Consider the following 22,856-nt stretch of genomic DNA (forward strand, 5'->3'; position numbering starts at 1 on the left):
GAACACGCCCTGATCCACATCATTGGGACTGCACTAGAAAGATGCAGTTTTAAGTTCCTCGACGTCTACATCACCGAGTACTTGACATGGACCATGAACACTACCACTCTTGCCAAGAGGGCGCAACAATGTCTCTACTTCCTATGGCGGCTGAAGAAATTCTTCACGCCACCCCGGGTCCACACCAAATACTATCGCTGCACCATCGAGAATGTCCGACCACAACTGCAAGGCCCTCCAGCGGATGGTCAAGACGGCCCAGTACATCACTGAGGTTGTGCTCCCAGTCATCCAGGACATACTGTATATTCTGGATGTTGAGTAAGTCCAGAAGTATCATCAAGGACCCCACACACCCCAGCTATGAGATGTTTTGTCAGGACCCGGTGTGAGAAACAGTCACTAATAGTCGGCAGAACCCAGAAGATGAGGCAGACACAGCAGTACTAGAAACGGTGGTTTAATCAAAGAAAAAGATCTTCAGGCAAAAATATAAATCCACAACGTCAAAAGAAAAAGCCGAGAGAAAAAATGGATATCCTCCAAAATACAAAGAAAATCCACAAAGTGGTAAGAACAGCAGGGGAAACACAAACCTCAAAAGACTAATCAAAAATAAACAAGAACAAAACCAGAGTACCTCTGGAAAATCCAACAAGAGAAATATATGTTCACAGCATGGCTGGGGCTGGGTGCTAACATACAAACACAGAGTAAAGAACTGAGGGACACTAATGGTTTAAATACCTACAAGGAAATGAGACACAGGTGAAAACAATAACTAGAAGGGAAAAAACAAAAGGTTCAAAAAGGTGCAATGGGGACATCTAGTGACCAAAACCTGAATAGTCCTGGCCAAAACCTGACATGTTTACTCCCTTAACATCGGGAAGACGTACCGGAACATGAAGTCTGATGCCAAAAGGCTTAGAGACCGTTTCTATCTACAAGCCATCAAACTGCTTAATACTTGAACTGGACTGAACACACACATACGGTATTTGTGACCAACAGATGTATATATGTATTCCCAGTCATGTGATATCCATAGATTTAGGCCTAATGAATTTGTTTCAATTGACTGGTTTCCTTATATGAACTGTTACTCAGTAAAATCTTAGAAATTGTTGCATGTTGCGTTTATATTTTTGTTCAGTATAGTTAACCAAATAGCTGCCCGGAATATCTGCATTGACCCCTTCTGCACTAACTCGTTCTGACTGTGCATACATACTGGACTCACATACTCACACATACTTACATTGACACTCCAACACACATACACACACATACAATTTGTTTTGGTATTTGTGACCAACAGATGCATATCTGTATTCCCAGTCATATGAAATCCATAGATTAAGGTCTAATGAATTTGTTTCAATTGACAGATTTCCTTAATGAACTGTAACTCAGTAAAATCTTAGAAACACACACACGTGCACACGTACACACACACAATAGTTATGGTGCTTTTAAGACAGCTGGGAACTCCGGGGAAAAAACGAGGTCAAATCATGAACGCGGCATTACTCTCGTTGACTTTGTGCCGGATGTCGTCATCTTCTAAGGGACATACAGGAAATGAAAAAGGCCCCAATTCTATACAAGCAGAAATGTACAGCTCTGATAACAACACAAGTGATATTGTTCACTTTCAAATGGAGGACTAACGTTGACACTCGGAATCCATGGAGGCCCATGAAGAAAAGCCAATAATCTACACTATGGAAAACAAGCCGATTGTGACATGTTAGTTAACCTTTGAGTTGTCTCGTTAACGTTAGCAATGTTAGCTTGCTTGGCTAGCTAGCTTGCTAGCTACAGTATACCTCAGTGGTTGCTGTGCTGTGTGAATCTGATTGACACCTCAACCAATGCAGTGGCCGCTGCAGATAATCTATTTTGTTTAACAGGCATGCTAGTCAGCTACTGTATATCGTTTGTAAAGATTGTTTCAGAAGTCCTACATTGGCAATTTTTAAAAGGACATCGCTTTCTAGGCTAGTTAGTAGCTAACTAGCCAACAAAATAGTATATTTCTCATGCAGCATTTCGGCATCCCCTTGCTGTCTTATTTTACATAGTCGACTCGTGCTGTTTTAGCTAGCTAGTTAACAAGATACTAATCAAACGAGGCCTGGATGAAAATACCTACAAGTAGTACACTGCGCAGACTGTTCAAGTTTGAGGACTGTCAATGTATCAACGACAAGAGCTAGACAAGACCCTGACAGGGCGTTATTTCAAAAACATATTCTCTAGCTAGCTAGTGTAGTTCGCTATGATCTCAAAACACAAATAGTGCTGTTACGTTGCCTCTGTTGCAAACTCAGACTGTTTGCTCTGGGTGACGTAGCCTAAGGCGTGCAGTGAGACATAGCTAGATGGCTAGTTAATAAAATGGAACGAAACAAATGAGTCACAGATCTCATTGAGCCCTAAAAAATGAATAAGATGCTGGTTGGAAGCACAGTGGTTGAACTATTTTTGCCTGTCTTGCTCGCTCTCCCTTTCTCTCTTCTTCAATACTCTGTCTCAACCCCCGACACACAGGTGCTGGCGACCAGAGCCTGTTCACTTCTCTCTACACCTCTCTGGCACAGCAGTTACCCAGGGAGCCCATGGAGTGGAGGAGGTGAGCTATTGGGATGTTTGCACTTCGCTATCAGACGTGTGTGTGTGTGCACACTTGCGCAACTGTGTGGTTTGTGCAAAGTTGTGGATGTGTGTGTGTAAGTGTTTGAGCGTGTGTGCCTGACCTGTGTTTAAAGTTCCTTTGTTTTCAATGCCAATGTCTCCTCGTCTGAAGGTCCTACGGACGCGCACCAAAGATGATTCACCTCGAGGCCAACTTTGTTCAGTTCAAAGAGGAGCTACTTCCTAAGGATGGAAACAGAGCCCTGCTCACCTTTCCCTTCCTGCACATATACTGGACAGACTGTTGTGTGAGTAGTCACTATTTGATGTAGTAGGGACATATTGGACAGACCGGCATTGTTGTTGGTATCATAACATTCAACACCGTATTATGATTCACAAGGAAAACTCCAATAGCCATGTGTGTGCGTTTGTCTCATATGGATGTGTTAATGCTATTTTTATTTCTAAATCTCAACATGTAAAGCACGCCTCCTATTCGCCATTCTGCTGCATAGGCTATAGCCTGCCTACCATTGCCTATCAGCGCATCACCCATCACTATGCAATGGGAGCTTCAGGCAGTATAATTGTTTTAAACCTGAACGTTTTACTTTACTTCAAATAATGAGGCATGTCTTATCTTGCTTCAAATTAGCCTTGCGAACATCCTTCCGTAGAAACGTGGAGGCAATTCTTTTTATATAGACTTCCTCATGCCCTTAAGCAGCATTTCTCTCCTGTTCTATTGGTTTTCATATCAACTTTCTTTCGTTGTCCATAAGCCAAAGGCACAATCCTAGTCATATTAGCAAGCCATCATAGTAGTTGCTATTAGATTCCCTCTTTCTAAGTTTCCTCTGTCATATGGAACATTAGGTGCGCTGTTTTGAACTGTGTTTTCCGCTAATTGCATTTTGGCAAATGTTTGAAAATGACGTTTTTATTAGCTGCTTCATTACAGGAATTGCATGTTCAATAAGAGGCCTTTTGAGTGTAAGATGAAGGGCTTGCTATTGTTGCATGTTTCCATTAAGCTCTTAGTGAAAAATGGCCAGTCCTTGTATGCATGCATCGTATCAGAGAGGAAGAGGCGTAGCGAGAGGATTCACTCTATCCAAAATCTGTCCAAAATAAGTCCAATTTGTTTCTATGGGCTTATTTTGGGCCTAAGCTTGTCGCCTGCCTTCCCACTTTGGGATGACTCCCATTTGTTAGGGCGGAAACATAAGGATCTTGTCATTATATACAGGTCTCTGATAGTATTTTCTGTTGGGCACGTCATTTTACTGTTTGGAAAATGTTTTACCGTCTGTTGACCGGTTAATGAGGTTTGCATTCCTAGCATGGAATCTATAAGGTGTCGAAGCGTTCCACAGGGATGCTGGCCCATGTTGACTCCAATGCTTTCCACACACAGGATATAGTTAAGCGTGAAAAACCCAGTAGTGTTGCAGTTCTTGACACAAACCGGTGCAAACCTACTGCCATACCCCGTTCAAAGGAACTTAAATATTTTGTCTTGCCCATTCACCCTCTGAATGGCACACATACACAATCCACGTCTCAATTGCCTCACTGCTTAAACATCCTTCTTTAACCTGTCTCCTCCCCTTCATCTACACTGACTTGAAGTGGCTTTAACAAGTGATATCGATAAGGGATCATAGCTTTCACCTGGTCAGTCTGTCATGGAAAGAGCAGGTGTTTTTAATGTTTTGTGTACTGTGTTTGTGCGTGTGTGTGTCTCAGGACACCGAGATGTACAAGGCGTCGGTGAAGGATGACATGCTGCGGTGGCAGAGCACCCTGCGGCTGCACGGCTCGGTGGACTGGCTCATCGTGGTGGTGGAGAGCGAAGCCAAGAAGAAGAACAAGACCAACATCCTGCCGCGCACCTCCATCGTAGACAAGATCCGCAACGACTTCTGCAACAAGCAGAGCGACAGGTCGGCAACATCACCACTCTCATCTCTTGTTATAACAGAATCTGAGCTCTTTTGTCTGCCAGTCTTTTGGTCCAATCCTGTTGAGTAACACACCAGATTCATCTTAACAAGGACATGAGCAACTCATTTAGTAGAATCAGATGTGCTAGATGAGGGATGGGCCTAAAAGCCTGCAGGAGTGTGGCTCTCCAGGAGGAGACTTGGGGACTTTTCACTCTAACTCCCCCCCCCCCCCCCCCCCCCCCCCAACACTCTCTTTCTCTTTCCCCTCCCCGTGATTCAGGTGTGTGGTTCTGTCGGACCCTCTGAAGGAGTCGTCTCGGTCCCAGGATTCGTGGAGCTCCTTCCTGACCAAGCTGCGCACCTTGCTGCTCATGTCCTTCACCAAGAACCTGGGCCGCTTCGAGGATGACATGCGCACGCTCCGCGAGAAACGCACCGAGCCCGGCTGGAGCTTCTGCGACTACTTCATGGTGCAGGTGGGTCACTCCCACCAACCGTCAATCATCCACGCTCTACTACAGGGGAAGCAGTTGTAACCTATTTAACCAACGGGGGGGTGTGTGTTGTGCAGGAGGAGTTGGCCTTTGTGTTTGAGATGCTGCAGCAGTTTGAGGACGCCCTGGTCCAGTACGACGAGCTGGACGCTCTCTTCACTCAGTACGTCCTCAACTTTGGGGCTGGAGGTACAGTGGCATTGTTTACTACCCCTGCCGTGGCGCTACAGTGCGCCCAATTTAATTGCATATGCGCCTAAATATTTAGCTGTCTGACCTGGATTCTTTATTTAGTGGCACCAGTATGCTTAGAAAAATTAAGGATTCCACCTGTATTACCCCCCAAAATGTTTCATTGTGCTTCAAAATGTATTTGTGTACGCCTACATTTTTCAACTTAGGTGCACACGTGCTCCTTGTAATAAAAGGTCAGCGTAGAGCTTATTCTTGTGTCTATGTCTGTTGTCTGTTTCTATGTTGTGTCTACGTCTGTCTGTTTTGTCTACGTCTTTCAGACGGGGCCAACTGGCTGGGCTCGTTCTGCGCCCCGGTGAAGCGCTGGAGCGGGCTGCTCCTGCGGCGGCCCATCGACATGGAGAAGCGCGAGCTGATCCAGCGCGGCGAAGCCAGCCTGCTGGACCTGCGCAGCTACTTGTTCTCCCGCCAGTGTACCCTGCTCATCTTCCTCCAGAGGCCCTGGGAGGTCACCCAGCGAGCCCTGGAGCTGCTGCACAATTGTGTCCAGGAGCTGCGCCTGCTCGAGGTACAGTGTGTTTTTTGAGTACTGTATTGCAGTCAGACTGGGCCGAACTTCTGACATACAAATAACCTTCGGTCCCAATTTACTACTCATTATGTGATAAAGATGAACTATTCTGCAGTGCACCTCATCTTGCTCAAACTGATCCCCTCGAACACTCTGATTCTGGACACGGACTCTCCAGTGTTTCCCCTACCATTGTTGCCTCCCGCCAAAAAGAGTTTGGCTTCCTCTATTGGTGTGATATATTGGTTTGGTTTGTGCATGAGCTGTGTATCTGTGTGTGTGGCACGGGTGGAGAAGGTGCTTCTGGTGTCCATGGTGTGACATTTTTGATTGTTTTGAAGACCTTTTCAAATTTGATTTGTGGATTTTAAAAAAACAGTATATAAAATGTAAATCTAGTGATCCTCATTCTGTGTAGGTGTATGTGGTCCAGGGGGCGTTGGACTGCTGGGTGTTCCTCAGCTGTCTGGAAGTGCTCCACAGGATCGAGGGCTGCTGCGACCGCGCCCAGCTAGAGGCCAACTGCTCCCACACTGTCGGCCTGTGGACCTACGCCACAGAGAAGGTGGCCTACCTACCTACCTGCATATACAGTGCATTTGGAAAGTATTCAGACCCTTTGACTTTTTCCACATTTTGTTACAGTAGTCTTATTCAAAAATATATTAAATTGTTGTTTTTTTTCATCATTCTACACAATACCCCATAATGACGAAGCAAAAACAGGTTTTTAGAAATTTTTGCAAATGTATAAAATAAAAATGGAAATATCATAGTTATATACACAGTACCAGTCAAAAGTTTGGACACATCTACTCATTCAAGAGTTTCTTTTCTACATTGTAGAATGTTAGTGAAGACATCAAAACTATGAAATAACACACATAGAATCATGTAGTAACCAAAAAAGTGTTAAATAAATCAAAATATATTTGAGATTCTTCAAAGCAGACACCCTTTGCCTTGATGACAACTTTGCACACTCTTGGCATTCTCTCAACCAGCTTCACCTGGAATGCTTTTCCAACAGTCTTGAAGGAGTTCCCACAAATGCTGAGAACTTGTTGGCTGCTTTTCCTTCACTCTGCGGTCCAACTCATCCAAAACCATCTCAATTAGGTTGAGGTCGGGTGATTGTGGAGGCCAGGTCATCTGATGCAGCACTCCCTCACTCTCCTTGGTCAAATAGCACTTACACAGCCTGGAGGTGTGTTATGGGTCATTGTTCTGTTGAAAAACAAACAAGAGTCCCACTAAGCGCAAACCAGATGGGATGGCATATCGCTGCAGAATGCTGTGGTAGCCATGCTGGTTAAGTGTGCCTTGAATTCTAAATAAATCACAGACAGTGTCACCAGCAAAGCACCCCAACACCATCACACCTCCTCCTCCATGCTTCACGGTGGGAACCACACGTGTGGAGATCATCAGTTCACCTACTCTGCGTCTCACAAAGACACTGCGATTGGAACCAAAAATCTCAAATTTGGATTCATCAGACCAAAGGATGGATTTCCACCGGTCTAAGGTCCATTGTGTTTCTTGGCCCAAGCGTGTTTCTTGGCCCAAGCAAGTCTTCATATCTTAAAGTAATTATGGACTATTATTTCTCTTTGCTTATTTGAGCAGAACGACAGATTTTTACCTTGTCAGCTTGGGGATTCTATCCAGCAACCTTTCAGTTACTGGCCCAACGCTCTAACCACTAGGCTACCTGCCGCCTCATGAAACTGGTTGAGAGAATGCCAAGAGTGCAAAGCTGTCATCACGGCAAAGGTTGGCTGCTTTGAAGAATCTCAAATATAAAATGTTTTGATTTGTTTAACACTCTTTCATTTACTACATGATTCCATATGTGTTATGTAAAGGTTATGTAGTCTTCACTATTATTCTACAATGTAGATAATATTAAAAAATAAAGGAAAACCCTTGAATGAGTAGGTGTGTCCAAACGTTTGACTGGTACTGTAAGTATTCAGAGTTCAGACCCTTTACTCAGTACTTTGTTGAACACCTTTTGGCAGCCATGTACAGCATCAAGTCTTCTTGGGTAGGACACTACAAGCTTGGCACACCTGTATTTGGGAAGATTCTCACATTGTTCTCTGCAGATCCTCTCAAGGGAGCGTCGCTGCACAGCTATTTTCAGGTCTCCAGAGATGTTAGATATTTATAGACAGGTGTGTGCCTTTCCAAATCATGTCCAGTCAATTGAATTTGCCATAGATGGACTCCAAGTTGTAGAAACATCTTCAGGGATGATCAATGAAAAGTGAATGCACCTGGGCTCCCGAGTGGCGCAGCGGTTTAAGGCACTGCTAGAGGCGTCACTACAGACCCTGGTTCGATTCTAGTCTGTATCACAACCGGCCGTGATAGGGCGGCGCACAATTGGCCCAGCGTCGTCCAGGATAGGCCGGCATTGTAAATAATAATTTGCTCTTAACTGACTTGCCTAGTTAAATAAATACATTTCGAGTCTCATAGCAAAGGGTCTGAATACTTATGTTAATGAGGTATTTCTGTTTTTTTGTTGCAATTTCTAAAAACCTGTTTTCATTATCGGGTATATTGTGTGTAGATTGATGGGGGGGAGGGGGAATACATTTTTAAAGTAAAGCTGTAACTTAACAATGTGAAAAAAGTCAACAGGTCTGAATACTTTCTGAATGCACTGTACCTACGGCACCTCTGACCTAACACACATCACTGCTGGTACACTGTGTTAGCCCTAGGGACCTACACCATTCTGAAGTCACAAGGGGCCTGCTTTCCAAAAGTATGCTCGATGGAGAATCATTGTTAAATGCTTCTTAGTCCAAGACTAGGCTTAATCTGTGTCTGCGAAACCAAGGTGTTTTACCTGGTCAAGAAACTCTGATGATACACTTTCTGGTGATCGTCATAAGACTCAATTTCTAGCCTGTCACTGTGCGTCCCTTTGTATGTTGTGATGTGTGTGTTGTTGTGTTCCCAGCTAAAGTCTCTGGGATACCTGTGTGGCCTGGTGGCTGAGAAGGTCCCCACCTCCGAGGACCTAAACCGCACCGTGGACCTTCTGGCTGGCCTGGGGGAAGAGAGACCAGAGACGGGTACTACACACACACACACTAATGCCCTAGGCTTTAGCTCAGCTGACCCAGTTCCCTCACAATAGGCCCTTGGTTGTAAAGTAGTAAGACCTGAGCATCGCATCAGAATGGATAATGTTGGTGTTATTTGATCATGGCTGTGCTGTGTTGTATGCCATGTCAAAATCGCTTTGCCCCTCTGCCGCGCAGATGACTGTTTGAGGTTGAAGTGGGGTACTTTTACCGTCAACACAAACGCATCATTGTGAGGTCTTGGAAGTTCATTTGCGCTAAGGAGAAAGCTGAAATGGTCTTTAGAGAAAGTCTGAGTGTGTCTCCTGTGTTCTCTCTTACAGTCAACAGCCTGCAGAGCCCTTACAAAAAACTCAATGAGGCCTTATCGTCTGTGGAGGCGTTTGAAAAACACTATCTGGTAAATGCCATGTTGATTTAGTGGATAATGGTGTAGCCAGTAACAGTAGTCCTTGATAAGAGCCTTGATTCTGCTTCATAATGTGTGTGTGTGTGTGTGCGGGGGACACTCCCTAGACAGAGTGCCTCTGTTTATAGTCTTGGTATCTAGTTCATTGGGCCCCATTGCCCTCCAGGCCCACTCTCTTTAGGCACTGGGGCAGAAAGCCATCACAGAGCTAAACATTCTTATTTCGTGAATGCGGTCTTTGTCCTCTGATGATCTTTCTCTCTCTCTCTCTTTCTTTTCAGGAGCTGTCTCATGCTGCTATGGAGATGTACAGAGCCATAGGCAGGATGCGCTCAGCCCGGCTCATTGGGAAGAGTCTAGCTGAGTTTTACATGTAAGCCTCTCTCTGCCCTCTGTCTCTCACTCTCCATCTCCTGAATGGTGTTTCCCAAAGATGAAGGTTGCTGGGAAAATGATTAGCCCCAGTCAGCTAAACGTGCTAACGACTAATGAATGAAAGAGTGTAGGGTTCCTCTAATTGATTGATGCTAAATGAATAAAAATGGTGTTAACTGTGTGTGGTTTGTGTGCGTAGGAAAAAAGGTGACCCGGAGCGAGCAGAGGGCTTCCTTGATGACTCTCTGAGGTCCTACGTGGCAGAGGGGTGGAGCCTGCAGGTGACTCATACCAGGAAGCAGATGGCCGAGTGTCAGAAGCTCCTGCAGCAGACTGAAGAGTATCCTCCAAAAAATGCAGCGTTCAAAACAACTGGGTACTCAGAAATCTCAGAGTTCAGTGCTTTCAAAACAACTGGGTACGCAGAAATCTCCGAGTTCAGTGCTTTCAAAACAACTGGGTACTCAGAAATCTCCGAGTTCAGTGCTTTCAAGACAACTGGGAACTCTGGGGGGGAACAACTCTGAATTCCAACTCGGGAACTCGAGCCTCTTTCTAGAGCTCTGACTTTCTGATCACTGACCTCGTGATTTGACCTCGTATTCTTCAGAGTTCCCAGCTGTCTTGAACACACCTGACAGAGGAGGAGAGGAAGCACTTCTGCCAGGAGATCCTTCTCTTTGCAGCGGGAAACAAAAACAAGTGTTTGCCATTGGACAAGTTCAGGTAGTCCCTCCCTGTTTCATTCTATTTTCTTCCATTTGGCGCCTAATGAATACGACCCAATGTCAATCAGTCTCAATGGGCGCATTCGACATTGCAACGGATTTTAAAGGCGAGTTGAGACTGACTACAACTACTCAATGTTATTTGTAGGTCAGTCAGCCACAATTTACCCATAATACATCACGATTTAGATGCTCTCGACACGGACAATGTCTTCATTGGTGTAGAGTCGTGGCCAAACGAGTGACACACATTAATTTCCACAAAGTTTGCTGCTTCAGTGTCTTTAGATATTTTTGTCAGATGTTACTATGGAATACTGAAGTATAATTACAAGCATTTCATAAGGGTCAAAGGCTTTTATTGACAATTACATGAAGTTAATGCAAAGAGTCAATATTTGCAGTGTTGATCCTTCTTTTTCAAGACCTCTGCAATCCGCCCTGGCATGCTGTCAATTAACTTCTGGGCCACATCCTGACTGATGGCAGGCCATTCTTGCATAATCAATGTTTGGAGTTTGTTAGAATTTGTGGGTTTTTACTTGTCCACCCGCCTCTTGAGGATTGACCACAAGTTCTCAATGGGATTAAGGTCTGGGGAGTTTCCTGGCCAAGGACCCAAAATATCGATGTTTTGTTCCCCGAGCCACTTAGTTATCACTTTTGCCTTATGGCAAGGTGCTCCATCATGCTGGAAAAGGCATTGTTCATCACCAAACTGTTCCTGGACGGTTGGGAGAAGTTGCTCTTGGAGGATGTTGTTGGTACCATTTATTCATGGCTGTGTTCTTAGGCAAAATTGTGAGTGAGCCCACTCCCTTGGCTGAGAAGCAACCCCACACATGAATGGTCTCAGGATGCTTTACTGTTGGCATGACACAGGACTGATGGTAGTGCTCACCTTGTCTTCTCCGGACAAGCTTTTTTCCGGATGCCCCAAACAATCGTAAAGGGGATTCAGAGAGAATGACTCAGTCCTCAGCAGTCCAATCCCTGTACCTTTTGTAGAATATCAATCTGTCCCTGATGTTTTTCCAGGAGAGAAGTGGCTTCTTTGCTGCCCTTCTTGACACCAGACCATCCTCCAAAAGTCTTTGCCTCACTGTGCGTGCAGATGCACTCACACCTGCCTGCTGTCATTCCTGAGCAAGCTCTGTACTGCTGGTGCCCCGATCCCGCAGCTGAATCAACTTTAGCGCTTGCTGGACTTTCTTGGGAGCCCTGAAGCCTTCTTCACAGCAATTGAACCGCAATCCTTGAAGTTCTTGATGATCCGATAAATGGTTGATTTAGGTGCAATCTTACTCGCAGCAATATCCTTACCTGTGAAGCCCTTTTTGTGCAAAGCAATGATGACGGCACGTGTTTCCTTGCAGGTAACCATGGTTGACAGAGAAAGAACAATGATTCCAAGCACCACCCTCCTTTTGAAGCTTCCAGTCTGTTATTTGAACTCAATCAGCCTTTCCTTTTGTGGCAGGGCTGAAATGCAGTGGAAATGTTTTTTGGGGAGTCAGTTCATTTGCATGGCAAAGAGGGACTTAGCAATTTATCTGATCACTCTTTATAACATTCTGGAGTATATGCAAATTGCCATCATACAAACTGAGGCAGCAGCCTTTGAAAATGAATATTTGTGTCATTCTCAAAACTTTTGGCCACGACTGTACATTCTATATGAGCCAGGGTCATGTTCAATAGGGCCAACCGTAACAACTATTCTACAATGGAAAACGAGAACATGGGACTCCTTTTGGACAGATAGTACCTCCCTGGTTCATACCGTTTCAAAGCATTATTATATTTTTTTCGATTTCATGTCTACTGAACACAACCCAGTTTTCGGTGCTCTCACTTGTTTGAGAGGTCGTCTGTTAAAATGAGTGGGTGGACTAAAGATTTCCATCATGGGTACATTTACATTACATTTAAGTCATTTAGCAGACGCTCTTATCCAGAGCGACTTACAAATTGGTGCATTCACCTTATGACATCCAGTGGAACAGCCACTTTACAATAGTGCATCTAAATCTTTTAGGGGGGGGGGGGGGGGGGGGCAGAAGGATTGCTTTATCCTATCCTAGGTATTCCTTGAAGAGGTGGGGTTTCAGGTGTCTCCGGAAGGTGGTGATTGACTCCGCTGTCCTGGCGTCGTGAGGGAGTTTGTTCCACCATTGGGGTGCCAGAGCAGCGAACAGTTTTGACTGGGCTGAGCGGGAACTGTACTTCCTCAGTGGTAGGGAGGCGAGCAGGCCAGAGGTGGATGAACGCAGTGCCCTTGTTTGGGTGTAGGGCCTGATCAGAGCCTGAAGGTACTGAGGTGCCGTTCCCCTCACAGCTCCGTAGGCAAGCACCATTGTCTTGTAGCGGATGCGAGCTTCAACTGAAAGCCAGTGGAGAGAGCGGAGGAGCGGGGTGACGTGAGAGAACTTGGGAAGGTTGAACACCAGACGGGCTGCGGCGTTCTGGATGAGTTGTAGGGGTTTAATGGCACAGGCAGGGAGCCCAGCCAACAGCGAGTTGCAGTAATCCAGACGGGAGATGACAAGTGCCTGGATTAGGACCTGCGCCGCTTCCTGTGTGAGGCAGGGTCGTACTCTGCGGATGTTGTAGAGCATGAACCTACAGGAACGGAACGGGTAGCTAGGTGAATGACCTCAAAGGAAGGTTGGCTACTATTTCACCCCCATCTAATCCGCATGCTAGGTAGGGAACCCTTTCTGAAGCCTCTCTCTTCTTTCACTCTCCCATTGCATTGAAATAGCCAGGTGTCAGTCAAGATACAATCTTCTAGTTCAGGTTTCCTTGACTCACTGTGCCAGCTACCTGCAGACCAGTGCCTTGCTAGCGGGCGACGCCAACCTGACAGAGGAGGAGAGGAAGCACTTCTGCCAGGAGATCCTTACCTTCGCCAGCCAGCCCCCGGCACCATCAGGTGAGCACACACACACACACACACTGTGTACACTCGAGACATGGCAGGAACAGTCAAAGCTGTTTGTTCTTGTCTGCCTGCATCAATGAGTTGAAAGCTTCTAATTGCACAATGGGAAATCCAAGGATCCTTGTCTGGTTTGTCTCAACTTCTGAGAGAATTGCCAAATAAACTGGTCAAACATGTAAATAGTGGCAATTTTTTTTGTCCCTTGACTGATAATCATTCGCCTGGTCCCCAGATCTGTTTGTGCTTTTGTCTGCTCCATTGTCAGTGTCAAGCCTGACAATTGCATAAGGTGTTGGCAAGAGAACAGAAAGACTGGCACCAACATAACTCTGACTTCACAATGTTGCCATGTAATGCATTGCCCTCTTTCATCCCCCTCTTTCATCCCCCTCTTCCTTCTCTCGTCTCTCCAGACCAGACTGTGGCTCTGAGCATGGCGGCATTCGCCCAGCTGCGCCAGATGCAGTTCAGCCCGCCTGGCGCCGTGGTGCACGTGGGTGCCGCCCTGCAGCTGGAGCTGCGTGTACGCTGCCTGATGCCTGTGGCCGTGCAGGTGGAGCAGCTGGCTGCCACTCTCCACTTCAGCCTGGAGCAGGGCGGGGCGAGGGGCCGTGCCGGCAGCGCCCAGAGGAGGACGGGCCATGGACCACAAGGCCAGGGGGACGGGGTGGTCCTGTTCCCCCAGGGAAGCCCCGGAGCTGGGATGGGCGCTTCGCTACCCCCCGCCCTGGAGCTTTACGAAATGCAGGACCGCAGCCCGTCGGACAGCTCGCTCAACTCCACGGGGGTGGTGTGTAAGAACATGCACCTGTTGCTGCGGCGCCACGACAGCTCAGCCTCCCTAGACACGCCCACCGCCGGGGCCCTCCCGGCAGCGGTCGCCGTGGACGACGGAGCCCAGATGTTGAGGGCACGCGACATAACGCTGCAGCCCGGCGACAACAGCATCTTGTTCACGGCCCCGGTACGTTTTCTTTCAGCCTCCTATAACGTCATCAACAGTCATGTCTCGAGTCCAAGTCCACCCCATGGCTCATTTTCAATTTGTCTAAAGAAATCTGTAATCTCCTTGCCTCCTCTCCATTAAAACAGAATGGGGAACGCTGTCGATTTTAGAGGTCAAGTGTCACTTTATCTCTCCTTGTCGCTCTCTCTTTTTCTCTTCCCCCCTCTCTCCACTCTCGCTCTTTTCTCTCTAGACTGGAGAGCCGGGCTCGTACACGTTACGTCAGCTGTGCGGGAGCGTGGGGAGAGTCCAGTTTGTCCAGTCTCACATCTACCCTGTGGTGCAGTACGAGGTCTACTCCCAGGAGCCTCAGCTCACCATCGAGCCCCTCTCAGGTCCGTCTGTCTGGCCCTCTGTCCCTGTCTTTAGCCACAAACAGTGAATGCTAATCGCTGCCTGTTGATATGTGGTTGGACCAGGTCATCCTTGTATTTTTACATGTGTAACCGTGTGTGTCTGTGTTTTCCCTCCAGACAACCTGTTGGCAGGCATTCCCCAGAAGGTGACGTTCACCATAGCAACAGGCCACTACAGTGTGAAGAAGGGTGACGCGTTGCAGCTTAGCAATACAGACTCCATGCCCATCCTCCACTCTAGCTGCTGCTCTGCTACCGTCCTGTCCAGCACGGGAGGTCAGCCTTCCTTCCATCCACTCTGGGTCAGAGGTCAAGGGTCAGAGAGGTTAAAGGGATAGTTCATCCAAATTGTTACATTGCAAGTAGTCTATAGACAAGGAGAGACTGCAATCCAGTCGCTACCTCCAATTACTAATATTAGCCCAGGCAGGTCTGGGGGTTACCATGGAGATCAGTGACCCTCAGGTCCATAGGGGGAGACTCCTTTAGCGTTCCATGCTGACTGCCTTTCCCTACTTCTGCTGCTGCTAACTCTTTTCTGTTCTCGCTCTCTCTCTCGCACCCATCTCTTTGCAGAGCGCATGGGGGAGAGTGCTCTTTCCATCCAGTCATCGGAGAAGGTGACCAGCATCTCCCTGCCCCCCACCCCTCCCTACCACACCCTGGAGTTCCAGCTGGAGGTGCTGTGCCACATCCCCCCCGCGCCCCTCAAGCCCGACATCGAGCGTCTCACCAACGGCGAGGTCCGCCACCGGCCCAAGAGCCACAGCCACGCAGACAGTGGCATGATCAACATCGACCAAAAGGTTTGAAGACCGTTTGTCCTCCTAGTCTATAGAGTTAACCCCAGGACCACTTTTATATCATTTACTAGGGTAATGTTCATTAGGCACCCAACGGAAGACAACAGACTGAAACGGAGGGACTACCTGGATTTGTCCAATGGGTATTCCGCCTCAATGTTTGAAAGTGTTTTGTTACACTGTGGCCTAATGAACATGACCATGCCTATCCTATGTTTACAGCCCTGTGTGTTCTCTTTCTGTCCCCGTAGGTCTCCATCGACTGTCCTTGGTCCATCTACTCCACTCTCATAGCCCTAACCTTCTATGTCCCTTTCAAAGCCAAGCACTCAATACTCTCTGCTGGGAAAAGGTAGGTCACACACACGCTCTCCATCTGCTTTTACTGTACGGGGGACATTTTTGTCACGCACAGTCACAGATGTGTGCAAAAAAAGTACAGCACGATTTAATTTCAACCTTTTATTTATTTCCTGAGTGAAGGCATTGGGTAATATACCTTCTCGTCTACAGGATTTTAAATGCAGAAAAAGTGTCTATTCAATGACATGTCTGCTCATTCAGTAAGGAATCTGTGGTGACGTTGAGAATCTAAATATTGATCTGACTCCTGACTGGTCACACAGGAAGTACATACAGGTGTGTCTCCAGAACGTGTCCGACACAAACTTCCAGCTGGTAGACCCGGTCCTCACAGAGCGCCAGCCCACAGTGTCGATGGAGCTGCTCTCACTCAATGTTAAAACACAACAGGTGAGCAACTGACCGTACACACACACTTCATCTCTCTCTCACACATTTCTCTCTACACACACATCTGTTCTGATCCTCTTTGTCTCAGCCGGTGTGCAGTCAGCAGTCAGTGTTCTGCCTGTGGGAGATGCGTTGGGCCAAACCCCTCCCGCTGTGCCTGCAGTGTGCGTTCTCCGCCAGCTTCGCGCCCGTCTCCGCCTCGGACGCACACACAGCCTTCAAACCCTACTGCTACGAGTTCCAGCTGGACCGGGTCTCTGTGAGTATACACAAGACCCAGCTCTGGGTCCCGTCATAAGACACCACATGGAGGGAAAACACATTTTTTGTTTTCCGTTGCAAAAACGAATGAACACAACCCTGTTCTCATCACAAACAAACGTGGTTCTGGGCTTGAGCGTCGCTCGATGTAGCTAACCCTCCTCCCCAGACCCTTTACAGCTTGAAGGCCGAGATCTTGCCGCCGTCCGGCGACCAGCACTGTCGCACCGGCGCCCTCTGTGGCCTCGAGGTGTCCATCACACGGCAGGCGGAGCCCAGCGAGACTGAAGGGGAGGAGGAGGAGTCTACAGAAATAGAGGGCCTGAGGACCACCAAGCTCATGTATGAAGGTAGGACACGGGAAGGTGTGTGTGTCCATGTCCGATACTTATCTGACTACCCTGGTGTGTGTTGTCTGCAGTGGTGGACAACAGCAGTAACTGGGCGGTGTGTGGCAAGAGCTCGGGGGTGGTGTCCATGCCCGTGGCTGCCAGCGCCACACACAGGGTTCAGATGGAGGTCATGCCCCTGTTCGCCGGTCACCTGCCCTTCCCCAACATCAAAGTGTTCAAGTACCTGCCCCACAATGCCGTCCCAGCCATTCAGCCCGACACAGGTATGTAACCCACAGCTGCAGAACGGTCCTTAAGCTCAGTCCGTAGGCATGTCTCCCATTACCTAACAAAATGGTAGTCTATATTTTGTGCCATCTTTGTCAACCTCTTACATGGTGTTTAGATTATTTGCTTATAGGCATTATTACAGCACGTGTTGTGCTCACACACACTCAGTCACACTCATCTCTCTCTCTCTCTCTGACCGCTCACAGACAGCTGCTTAGAGAACGACACCATATCCCTGCTGGACAAAGGACTAGACGACCAGGGCGACACGGCCAGCATCCGCAGCCGGGGCAGCGTCCACTCAGTGGGCAGCGGGGAGCAGCAGAGGGGTCTGCCCATGCCCCGCCTGGAGCCCTTCAGTCCAGGACAGGTGTTCTATTGGAGCCAGGGGCGGCAGGTGCTGGTGCTGCCCGTTACTGACGACCACGTGATGGAGGTTAACGTCACATGACCCCTGTGGGCCGCTACTGCACCCCACCACGCCTGGACCTCTGTGGTTTGGTTCCTGGCTGTGGTTCTGGAACCGGGAGGTTGCCTGGCGGCAGGGAACTGACACTGACTCTCCTCTCAGGACTCATTGCTGGTCGGCCACTGGCCCTGCTCCTGTTCTGGCCTGAGTTCCATCTGCTGTATTTTTATCTTGTCAGTCTTTTTCATATGAAAATAGCCCTCTCTCCCACCCCCCTGTCAGAGAAGAGGGTTTGGTGCACCTGTAAAACTAGCTCTCTTATTGGTTCTTGCTCCGTGGACACAGTAAACCGCTTAACTGTTCTGCGTAGACTCCCCCTCCTACGCACCTGTGATCGGCTTGCTGGTTCCACTGATCGTCAACACAACCTTCTGTACGGGACACACTAACGTGTGTTTGGACAGGGGTGCTTCGTTTTGTGGTTTGTATTGGTTGGTGTGTGTCTCTGTCTATGCATGACATGGCAAGTTGTGATGGATGAAGGGAAAGAGCGGGCCCAGTTAATCGTGTGTGTGAGCAATATCTACTCCACTTTTCCTCTTCACTCACTCACTCCCAGCCCCTTGCCCCCAAACCCTGCTGTATCCTCTTTCCTTTGCTGTAGTCATAGCGCCACCCTCTGGCCACTGTACAAACTGTTCAATAAGTACAAATTATTCCAGAGGAATCACTGTACTGACTGTGCAAAGGCTGCACCAAAAACACGTCTCGGAGGAATATGTTATAAGAAAAAATATAAGTTTTGTTTTCGAGCAGGTGTGAGACGTGCGAACGAACACTTGCTTTTTGGCTTTGTTCGAGTTTTAGGGTTCACTGAAATTCACTTATTCGAGTATCGGTGGAATCTGAGAACAATGGGATGAAATTGTACTTGGTTGTTTTCGGTGACTTTTTTTTGTCTGAAAGTGACCGTCTGTTCGAAGTGTTACCATCATGTGTTCTGTCTGACTTTGTGATTTACTTGAATGCTGAGCAGGTAAATTCTATGTTTAGTAAATGTGGTGTCTGACTTCTTCTTTTTCTCTCTCAGACATTCGCTGTTGCTATGGTAACTGTCAGGAAAAGCACTTTCTTATCATAGCACAATTCTTTAACGAAAACAATTTAAAAGGAGGGGAAATTGGCTTGTGTAAATGCGATGTTCATTCGTTTATTGACCTCTATTTTTGTACTGTGTCGCCGGACAAGTTCTGGTTGTTGCTCTGTGATTGGTTGGTATCTACTGGAGGCCTATGAGGGCTTTGGGCCTGAGGCCTAAGCACACCCTGTAGCACACCCCTTCAGCTATACTGTCCTGTATTCCTCCACCTCTGGGCTTGAATCTAGCATAATCCTACAGTAGTACTCACCGCCAGGACGAAAGGCAGTAGACTTGTTCCCTCTTATCTCGCCATCTTAATGCAAGAGAACCCCTCCCACTCAGATTCCACCTACAAAACTTAGTGGCAAAAAAAAAAAGGATGTGAGCCCTTTGGAATTATCTGGATTTCTGCTTAAATTGGTCATCAAATTTGATCTGATCTTCATCTAGGTCACAACAATAGACAAATCCAGTCTGCTTAAACTAATAACACAATTATATGTTGTCATGTCTTTATTGAACACACCGTGTAAACCTTTCTTAGTGCAGGGTGGGAAAAGTATGTGAACCCTTGCATTTAATAACTGGTTGACCCTCCTTTGGCAGCAATAACCTCAACCAAACGTTTTCTGTAGTTGCAGATCAGACCTAAACAACGGTAAGGAGGAATTTTGCCCCATTCCTCTTTACAATACTGTTTCAGTTCAGCAATATTATTGGGATGCCTGGTGTGAACTGCTCTCTTGAGGTCATGCCACAGAATCTCAATCGGGTTGAGGTCAGGACTCTGAAAGGGCCACTCCAGAAGGTGTATTTTCTTCTGTTGAAGCCATTCTGTTGTTGATTTACTTCTGTGTTTTGGGTCGTTGTCCTGTTGCATCACACAAGTTCTGTTGAGCTTCAATTGGCGGACAGATAGCCTTACATTCTCCTGCAAAATGTCTTGATAAACTTGGGAATTTATTTTTCCGTCGATGATAACAAGCTGTCCAGGCCCTGAGGCAGCAAAGCAGCCCAAACCATGATGCTCCCTCCACCATACTTTACAGTTGGGATGAGGTTTTGATGTTGGGGGGCTGTGTCTTTTGTTCTCCACACATAGTGTTGTGTGTTCCTTCCAAACAACTAAACTTTAGTTTAATCTGTCCACAGAATATTTTGCCAGAAGCGCTGTGGAACATCCAGGTGCTCTTTTGCAAACTTCAGACGTGCAGCAATGTTTTATTTGGACAGCAGTGACTTCTTCCATGGTGTCCTCCCATGAACACCATTCTTGTTTAGTTTTTTACATGTCGTAGACTTGTCAACAGAGCTGTTAGCATGTTCCAGAGATTTCTGTAAGTCTTTAGCTGAGACTCTAGAATTCTTCTTAACCTCACTGAGCATTCTGCGATGTGCTCTTGCAGTCATCTTTGCGGGACGGCCACTCCTAGGGAGAGTAGCAACAGTGCTGAACTTTCTCCATTTATAGACTATTTGTCTTACCGTGGACTGATGAATATGAAGGCTTTTAGAGATACTTTTGTAACCCTTTCCAGCTTTATGCAAGTCAACAATTCTTAATCTTAGGTCTTCTGAAATCTCCTTTGTTCGAGGCATGGTTCACATCAGGCAATGCTTGTGAATAGCAAACTCAAATTTTGTGAGTTTTTTTATAGGGAAAGGCAGCTCTAACCAACATCTCCAATCTCGTCTCATTGATTGGACTCCAGGTTAGCTGACTCCTGACTCCAATTAGCTCATTAGCCTAGGGGGTCACATACTTTTTCCATCCTACACTGTGAATGTTTAAATGATGTATTCAAGAAAAATACAATAATTTGTGTATTATTAGTTTACCCACTCTGTGTCTATTGTGACTCCGATGAAGATCAGAGAACATTTTATGACCAATTTCTGCAGAAATCCAGGTAATTCCAAAAGGTTTACATACTTTTTCTTGCCACTGTACATGCCCGATCCTACAGCAACATGAGTCTGTCTTTGAAACGTCCATGTGTCCTCGGTGTGTGTGTGTGTGTGTGTGTGTGTGTGTGAGGTTGTCTAACTGGTCAGAAAAACTATAAGATACGAAGACTAGTGATATCAGTGCTCGTCTATGTACACATCTTATTTTATGTCCAGCTGTATTTATTTTGTTTTGTTTTTTAAAATATATTATTTAACGGCAAATAGCTGGAAGGGACGGAATCATCAATCACAGAAATAAAGACGTTGGGAATTGTCTGGTGATTTGTTTTGTTTTTTGTCTTTCAACAGTCAATGGTCATTGAAATCAAATAAAATGTGTATGTAAATGATTCCATGGGAGTTCAGCACCATTGATTGATTGTATTCAGATTAATTATTTAAACTAATCATATGTATGCATTATACAGTTGAAATTAAATATACCTATGTTTTAATGTGTGTGTTCTCCGTTCTGGTGCTCAGTGAAGTATTTGTGTTTAGAGAAGCTGGATCGTTTTTGGGCTGGCTCAAATGAAACACCCACAAGGCCTGTATCGTATCAACTAACTTGATCCTCAGTGTGTTTCCTCACTTCTACAAAGTCGCATGCAATTTTGTCAAACTCACTGCTTTTGTATATGAAGGGTGAGAAGTCCAAGTCTGAGGGACAGAGACAGAAGGAGGGGGTGTGTGCATAGAGCAGGTCAGAGGGGGCAAGCCCTGGAGGAACGTGTAGGTGAGCATGAGGCTCTTAGGTGGAGGAATGGACACCAGCCACCAATCTGTAGACGCTACCATTTGATGTGTCATCATACTGACAGTCTTTTTTTCTATCTCTATGGTATTAGCTGTACGGACTGACACTATCTACCAAGAGAATTTTCATCTATATTATTCGTAGCCATCTATTTACCACAAACCGATGCTGGCACTGTAACCGAACTCAAGGAGCTGTATAAGGCCATAAGCAAACAAGAAAAGCGGAGCTCCTAGTGGCTGGGGACATTAAAGCAGGCAAACTTGAATCAGTTTGACCTCATTTCTACCAGCATGTCACATGTGCAACCAGAGGGAAAAAATTCTAGATCACCTTTACTCCACAGAGACGCATACAAAGCTCTCCCTCACTCTCCATTTGGCAAATCTGACCATAATTCTATCCTCCTGATTCCTGCTTACAAGCAAAAACGAAAGCAGGAAGTACCAGTGGCTCGCTCAATTCGGAAGTGGTCAGATGGCGCGAATGCCACGAGCGACAGGACTGTTTTGCTAGCACAGACTGGAATATGTTCCAGGATTCATCCAATGGCATTGAGGAGTATACCACCTCAGTCAGCGGCTGCATCAATGAGTGCATCGACGACGTCGTCACCACAGTGACCATGCACACATATCCCAACCAGATGCCATGGATTACAGGCAACATCCGCACCGAGCTAAAGGCTAGAGCTGCCACTTTCAAGGAGTGGGACACTAATCTGGACACTTATAAGAAATTCTGCTATGCCCTCAAACAAACCATCAAATAGGTAAAGCGTCAATACAGGACTAAGATTGAATCATACTAAACCGTCTCTGATGCTCATCTGATGGGACAGGGCTTGCAAACTATTATACACTACAAAGGGAAACCCGAGCTGCCCAGTGACGCGAGCCTCCCAAACGAGCTAAATGCCTTTTATGCTCGCTTCGAGGCGAGCAACACTGAAGCATGCATGAGAGCACCAGCTGTTACGGATGACTATGTGATCACGCATCGACCATGGCCGATGTGAGCAAGACCTTTAACAAGGTCAACATTCACAAGGCCGCGGGTCCAGACGGATTACCAGGACGTGTGCTCAGAGCATGCACAGACAAACTGGCAAGTGTCTTCACTGACATTTTCAGCCTCTCCCTGACCGAGTCTGTTATACCTTTCACAGAGACCACCATAGTCCCTGTGCCCAAGAAAGCAAAGGTAACCTGCATAAATGACTACCACCCCGCAGCACTCACGTTGGTTGCCATAAAGTGCTTTTAAAGGCGGGTCATGACTCACATCAACACCACCATCCCGGAAACTCAGACCTACTCCAATTTGCATACCGCCCCAACAGATCCACAGATTGTGCAATCTCAATTGCACCACACTGCCCTTTC

General features: G+C 46.7%; 1 protein-coding gene across 1 annotated transcript; it reads left to right on the forward strand.

Annotated features, from left to right (window-relative positions):
• The first annotated feature begins 1,560 nt into the window (after positions 1 to 1,560).
• LOC129840239 (trafficking protein particle complex subunit 10-like) lies at positions 1,561 to 20,996 on the forward strand. The gene is made up of 23 exons (XM_055907967.1): positions 1,561 to 1,752; positions 2,557 to 2,638; positions 2,813 to 2,948; positions 4,393 to 4,589; positions 4,873 to 5,068; positions 5,164 to 5,275; positions 5,602 to 5,849; positions 6,271 to 6,417; positions 8,830 to 8,944; positions 9,280 to 9,356; positions 9,647 to 9,738; positions 9,940 to 10,080; positions 13,291 to 13,403; positions 13,826 to 14,376; positions 14,612 to 14,753; positions 14,892 to 15,050; positions 15,351 to 15,580; positions 15,829 to 15,929; positions 16,204 to 16,330; positions 16,419 to 16,589; positions 16,761 to 16,941; positions 17,013 to 17,207; positions 17,421 to 20,996. Exons 1-23 carry the CDS (start codon positions 1,692 to 1,694, stop codon positions 17,663 to 17,665), a joined length of 3,819 nt encoding a protein of 1,272 aa, XP_055763942.1. The 5' UTR covers positions 1,561 to 1,691; the 3' UTR covers positions 17,666 to 20,996.
• The last annotated feature ends 1,860 nt before the right edge of the window (positions 20,997 to 22,856 follow it).

This window comes from Salvelinus fontinalis, chromosome 41, assembly GCF_029448725.1.
Source record: "Salvelinus fontinalis isolate EN_2023a chromosome 41, ASM2944872v1, whole genome shotgun sequence".
In the NCBI taxonomy this organism is placed as follows: Eukaryota; Metazoa; Chordata; class Actinopteri; order Salmoniformes; family Salmonidae; genus Salvelinus; species Salvelinus fontinalis.